This window comes from Myotis yumanensis, unplaced genomic scaffold, assembly GCF_028538775.1.
Source record: "Myotis yumanensis isolate MYYU_CA2020_CCGP unplaced genomic scaffold, mMyoYum1.0.hap1 SCAF_17, whole genome shotgun sequence".
Classification (NCBI taxonomy): domain Eukaryota; kingdom Metazoa; phylum Chordata; class Mammalia; order Chiroptera; family Vespertilionidae; genus Myotis; species Myotis yumanensis.
In genome coordinates, this window is record NW_027223768.1 from 22,165,923 (window position 1) to 22,172,845 (window position 6,923).

Here is a 6,923-nt window from a genome sequence, read left to right on the forward strand (position 1 = left end):
AAGTTTTACCAGTATGAAGTCTGAAATTCTGGTATCGGTGTAATTAGTAAAGCTTTATCTTCTACCTCTGATATCCTCCCTGTCCCATAACATATGGCTTCTGCTGGATCCTGTGTTGGTGATTACAGAAGGAAAGCATGTGTCTAGAGGGTGGTATGAGACTTTGCTGACTGTTCATTCATTTGAAATTGGTTGTCTGGTGCTGTAGGAGTAATTTCAGTAAATTATTCCATTTAAAGTTGCTGAAGGAAGGAAATGACTTTTTCCTCTTTTATTTATGAAAGGCATTAATTCTGCTTAAAATAGTATTCTATACTTGCAAAGTTGGAATTAAGTTCTAGACTCAGGATCTGGAGTTTAGTTGGTGGTTTTGGTAACACTGCAAGCCTACCACTTCTTTCTCAAAGAAATAGTGAATGTAGGTTGTGAATTTTAGGTATCTGATCTTAAAGTAGGGAGCAAGATATATGTAAAGGAGTGCCAGGTTTTGGAGGTAGCCACCTCTCACTCCTTATTCAACGTAAGTTTTTCTGTTTGATACCAGCAAGCAGTTCTTCACCTTTAGCATGCTATGTAACCCTGTGTGACCTTAAAATTCTCTCACTGTTTTAGCAAGGCAATGCAATTCACTGATTGCTATTTAGAGGAATACTAGATTGAATGATTGTTTATGTTCTGTGTCTTCCATCATAACTTGTTTTATAATGAGAGAAAATGAACCTAGGGAATGAATCATATAGAACTAGAATTAATGTCTTATTAAACATCAGTAACCAAAATGCCTTTTAAGATTTTTCTGACATCAGTGTATGGACTGACAATTTATCATCACACACTGGATATTATGTGTGTATGTTCTTTGGAAATATTCAGGGGTTTTTGCTTTGGCTCTGTGTGTATATACATGTATGTGTGTGTGGTATGTGTGTAGTTTTATAGCTTTTGTTTTTTTCCTCAGGATTGGTGGAATTCCACATCCTACTCCAACTATTACAGGACCTGGAATGTGGTGGTCCATGACTGGCTGTATTACTATGCTTACAAGGACTTTCTCTGGGTAAGCAGCAGGATTTAGTTGATGTTGTTCAAGAAATGGAGATTCTTTTCCAGAAAGTATTAATATTGTACAGCTGGAGGAAGTTATACTTAGTTGTCTTTAATTCTCTTATGAGCCATTTATGTCTAAGAAATCTTCTGCCTTGAATAATACTGCTGAGAGACCAGTATGGACAGTTACTGGGTCTAATACCATGTTTTCATTCTGGATTTTACTTTATATAATTACCAAGTAAGAATGCAGGCAAACATTCAGATAAGTTGAAATGATCCACCATTTATGGATCATTTCTTTGGATCTCACTGATAACAGATAATCTCCCTCTAATTTTTTCTTCATTTACTTTCTTTTTTTAAAATCTGTTCAAAGTGGAGAACCACCCTATGAATGGACTTAACATCTCTCCAATTGGTCATGTAGGTCTTTGAGACATTCTTCAGAGCAGAGTGTATTTAGACTGATGAAATGAAATCTTGAATCTCATGGTTGATTAATGCTGGTGTCTCCTCCGGATTATTGGCTAAGTGATAGCATGTTGTAGATCAGATAGCATTGTATTCGAGTGTTCTTTCCTTAATATGTGTAGTTTCACTTATGGACAAGGCAAGTCTCTTCTTTCTAAATCTTAGTTCTGTTACCTGTAAAAATGGAGAGGATGCCTGCCCTGTCTACCATACTGTGCTACTCTAAAGGTTGAGATCTGATGTGTTCATTAATTTATAAAAACTATGTTTTGTCCATCAGAGTGACTTGCGAGTTTAAGTTATTAATGTTTTTAAAAATATGCCCGCTCTCCCTTTCAACATGATTAGTTTTGAAAATGCCTTCTTTGAAAATAAGGATTTTTAAGCATAGGTGTTTTTTCTAATTATATTATAATACATTTGGGTTAATCCAAAGAGTAGATTGGAAAGTCCAATATAAATATAATTAAATTGATGCCTTTAACATGTGATAATTATAAGTCTTATGTAGTTTGTGCTTAGTTACCTTTTAAAAACTGCTTTCTAATATTTTCCTTTTACCCTAGTTTTTCACTAAGAGATTCAAGTCTGCTGCCATGTTAGCCGTCTTTGCTGTGTCTGCTGTCGTGCACGAATACGCCTTAGCTGTTTGCTTGAGCTTTTTCTACCCAGTGCTCTTCGTGCTTTTCATGTTCTTTGGAAGTAAGTACCTTGGCATGCCATGAGGACTGAGGCTGATGCCAAAAGAGAAATTTAGAAAATAAAGTATGAAATCAATGTAGGAAGCTAGATAGTGAGCAGTAATATCATCTCAAGGCAGTGTTTGCTTATCAGAGGGAAAAGAACATTGATTTTGAGTAATTATACACAACTCTGTTTCAAGATGTTTATACTTTGAAGTAGAAAAATGAGCCACATAACCTCTTGCAGACTGTTGGTAACACTGATTGGCTAGGTCACAAAAACAATAAAAAACAACTTCGCCATTCTTCAACTCTATCATTGTTCACCCGCTGAAAAAAACTGACCCTTTTTTGGGTGGGGGGAAGGGATAAGCTAGAATATGAATGATTCCATGAAATATATTTTCACCTGTTCTGAATACTGTCCGATTTTTAATTAATCACTGGTTAATAAACTTCAACAGGGAAGCTTCATTTTTATTAATAGGAGCAGTGGCCAGAATAAACCATGTCCGCACAGTTGATGCTCATTGTGATACTTGGATGATTTTAGCAGCTATTTGAGGATGCTTATAGATTGTCTTGATATATATTTTTTGTTCTCTTCCTGACTTTAGTGGCTTTCAACTTCATTGTCAATGACAGCCGGAAAAGGCCGATTTGGAACGTCATGATGTGGACTTCACTTTTTGCGGGCCAGGGAGTCCTCCTGTGCTTTTATTCCCAAGAGTGGTATGCACGTCAGCACTGTCCTCTGAAAAATGTGAGTCAGCACTCAGGCTGCAGTGGGGAAGTGACATGTTTGTCCCCGATTGTGAGGGTTGGAGAGCAATTTTAAGGGGAAGGACATTAGTGGAGATTGTGATGAATTAATGTTAAGCGGGGAGAAACATTATCTGATCTTATTGCTACTGTTCTTAAAATTTTTTCTTTTGCTTTTCTTCACTTTGAACTCTCCTACTTGGTGCTCCCCCCCCCCCTTTTTTTTTTAAATTTCCTACTCTTTTACTGCTTTTTCTTTAGCTCCTTGTAATTTCCTTCCTGTGTCTTAAAAATGTAGGACATGTGTATCCTATCCTCCACACACACCTGAATATATATGTATATTTTACCTCTTCCTTTCCAAAGTATTACGTCTTTGTAAAAATGTCCAGCTACACTCATATGCATAGGATCCCGTTTCCCTTGATTTTTTTTTGTTGCTATTGTTGTTGATTTTTCATGATTACATAAGAGCTTCAGCTTTAAGCTGCATGTGGATGACTCCCAAATAATTAGGGGGTGCCTTCTTTATATACCCCGGTATTTCTCACAGGCACCTGTAACTGAAGATGCCCACAATCAAATTAATCATTTTCTCTGCCAAAGCTTCTACTGTCTACACTGTTTCTGTTATGCTGCCCTAATGCTCCCTCCTTATTTCCTATTAATCCTCTGTGTGCATTTGAACTAACTGCTCTGGACTACTAAAAATAGGGGTGTGCTAAAATAAAATGCATGATACCTAAAGAGGTGTAGGACCTATTTGACATTTGGTCAGAAGGGCAATTGTGTAGGGTTTACTGTAAAGCCTCTAAACCAAGTAAATCCATGCTGTAGATAAAAATATTGAACATCTTTTGAATTATTGAACTGTTTTTAACTGAAAGGTTGCTGAAATGCTGAGAGGCATTTTAGAGGTATGCAGTAGATGACACTAACATCCCTATGTCTCCCCACACCTCATGCACATAGTGCACACAAGTAAGCTACATTTATTTTCCTTTTTTTTCTCAAAGCCCACATTTCTGGATTACATCCGGCCACGTTCCTGGACTTGCCGCTACGTGTTTTAGAAGCTTGGACTTGGTTTCCTTCCTTGACACTGAAGACTGGGTATTCTGCCTGACTTGGGGCCGACATCTATTTCCAGCTGTTACTGATGAAGTTATCCCTGTTGTTTGGACCACTCCAGGCTTGACAGATGACTCACTCCATCCCTAGGTCATCTGGAGCTGAGCTGTTGGAAGTTTACTGGACTTAATGTACACTTAAGCAGTGCTTTTTTGTATTACTTTGCGGAGAAGGAAGACTTAATAGCTAACGTAATGACAGATGTTTGCTGGGTCATATTGGCTTAAGCCTCAGAAATTAAATGTTTTCTTTCTCGACTATCTAATTAGAGGCTAAACATCATGTTTCCTTGGCCATTGAATTAGCCAAAACACTTATGAAGAAATCATTTAAGTACCTCTGGCTTAGAAATTTTTTCATGCACACTGGTGGAATGTATGCTAATTAACCATGCAATTGGGAAAGAAAAGAATATGGAATGTTTTGCTATTTCTAGTAGAGAGAAAATATCTACTTTCCAAAGATAATCTTATTATAAATCCTAATTTGTGGATGGTTGTTCTTCTCAGCCTGTATTTTTTTTTAAAAAGCTTGGTTCTACCCAAGTTTTATCTTGTTTTACTATACAGTGTAGGTCATGGTTTCTATGAAGCAAAATTACATCTTTCACCTTGAATTCTTGAGGTTTCATTCATAATATTATATATGAGAAGAACAGAAATAGGATGGGAAAGAGAAAGAAGGCACGGGACAAAGAAAAATATTTCCTCATAACTTTCAAAGAAATTTTTTTAAAAAACTTGCGGAATCAATCATATGTTTAAATTATTTTATCATGTAACTTGTATGGAAAATAATTTTTAAAAACTTTAAGGTCATAACTTCTTTTAAGTTATTTAGAAGTATCCTTTGGTACAGTTATTTTATTGTCTAATAACTACTGACTTGAATTAATTTGCAGACTAATAAGTCTGTAACAGAAGTATTAATCGCATCCAATAATATTAAAGTGATTCTTAAAGATCCAGAAGCTGGCTTCTGTATTTGCTCAATTATACTTTTAGTGGTATTATACTTTAGGTGAAACAAATTATGTGCTCATTTTCAGGAAAATGTACTCTATTATGTGATGCTCCCATGTTATAAGATGCCCATTGCTTATACGGTGTGGTGTGGAGGACTTATTTTGTTTGTATGTATGAGGTGTGACTATGTTTGTAAAGATTGAGCATTGGAGGGAGTATCTGAGGCCATGCATGTAGTTCAGCTTTCCACCCAAAGAAGTAAGACTTATGAATTATTCAAAAAATTACTGTTATTTGAGGCAGACAACTTGAGAGGCCCTCTTGGAATTCTAACAGGCCTACTGTTATCCAAAAGGTTTGGGGAAGTCTTTTCCAAATTGTTTTAAAGACAGTTTGAGTCTCATAAGAAGATAGAAGGAGTTTCTTAATAGTCACAACTTAATCTGTAGCACAAATACTCAGTTTGATCACCTATTTTATTCCCCATACCTTTGATTCCGGTGAATTTAGGCAGTTTTTAAACATCACATCCAATTTCAACAGACAAAAGTGCACCTCAAAGTTATCTTCCACATGTTCTTACACAGTAATTATCTGCACAGTGGTAGCGTGATTGTAATGGAACCATAACCTCCAAACAGGACTGCTTTAATATACCTTCTAATTGCTGGTGTTTTTATTAAGAATTAAAATTAGTCAACCACTTGTTGACTAAACTTATAACTGCATTTTAAATATTAGGGAGCTGATAAAACAAGATTGATGTAAGACTTGGTTATGAATAAGCCAATCTATTAAAGTGAGAGAATGGAATTCTTAGCTCTGTATTTCTGTTAAGTACTGTAAACATATACTCTCATTGAGAGGACTTTGTTGTTCTGTACTGATTCTAAATAGTGTATTTGTTGGATTTATCAAGGCTACTTAAAAAAAAAAAACCCAGCCCTAGCTGGTTTGGCTCAGTGGATAGAGAGAGCGTTGGCCTTTGACTGAAGGGTCCCAGATTTGATTCCGGTCAAGGGCACATGCCTGAGTTGGGCTCGATCCCCAGTAGGGGTGTGCAGGAGGCAGCTGATCAATGATTCTCTCTTGTCATTGATGTTTCTATCTTTCCCTTCCTCTCTGAAAACAATAAAAATATATTTTAAAAGTTAACTCTATCAGTTTAAAAAAAAAAACAAAAAACCTATCATCTTCCCTTTGTTTATTAGTGATTTTTTTCCTGCCCTAGATTTTTATGTGACAACAAATAATTTGTGTATAATTGGAGACACTTAAGAATGATAAGACTTTCCTAAGAAATTTTCAGAAACACTCAAAGGAATAGCAACTTTCTGTGAAAGAAACTTAGTTTGGTAGCCATGGTCTTTTATCACTAGCTGCTTTTAGCAAAAGCCTTTAAACAAAACAAAAACTTCTTAGTAATATGTTTCAGGAAGATTGATTGATTCTTTTCCCCTCCTTCTAAAATTATTTTCAGTTACTGGATGATGCTTTTTTCCTTTGAATGTAATAAAATTAAATTTCTTTCCTGTAAGAGATACTAATGGATAGTAACTATTATTTTGAGTTTGTTATCCAAGAGAACAACTAAGAGCTCTAACTTTGCCATAAATTTGTTAGGTGCTTTTATATTCTCAATCCTGGGTAATGAAGGAAAATGGAGGTTTTTTGCTTTTTGGTGGACTAATGTACTGCAGTTGCCTCACATTAGAATTTAATTAGAAAATTGAGACTACAACATTTGGGAGCAAAAGGAGTGGGGAAATGTTTTTGTGGGGTTTTTTTTCCTTTTTAATCATTGCAAGGTAAAAGTGAATGACATTGACAGGTTAAAGTACAGAGTGTAAATGTTCTATAT

The 6,923-nt window shown here is 35.7% G+C and overlaps 1 protein-coding gene across 2 annotated transcripts in view; it reads left to right on the forward strand.

The window, feature by feature from the left end:
* SOAT1 (sterol O-acyltransferase 1) overlaps positions 1–6,599 on the forward strand; it is a 50,861-nt gene extending 44,262 nt beyond the window's left edge. For both annotated transcript variants that reach the window (XM_070396167.1, XM_070396168.1), the window contains exons 13-16: positions 959–1,057; positions 2,088–2,223; positions 2,822–2,967; positions 3,983–6,599. In XM_070396167.1, coding sequence (XP_070252268.1) covers positions 959–1,057; positions 2,088–2,223; positions 2,822–2,967; positions 3,983–4,039 — 438 coding nt within the window. In that variant the 3' untranslated portion in view covers positions 4,040–6,599. The remainder of the gene's footprint in view (positions 1–958; positions 1,058–2,087; positions 2,224–2,821; positions 2,968–3,982) is intronic.
* The last annotated feature ends 324 nt before the right edge of the window (positions 6,600–6,923 follow it).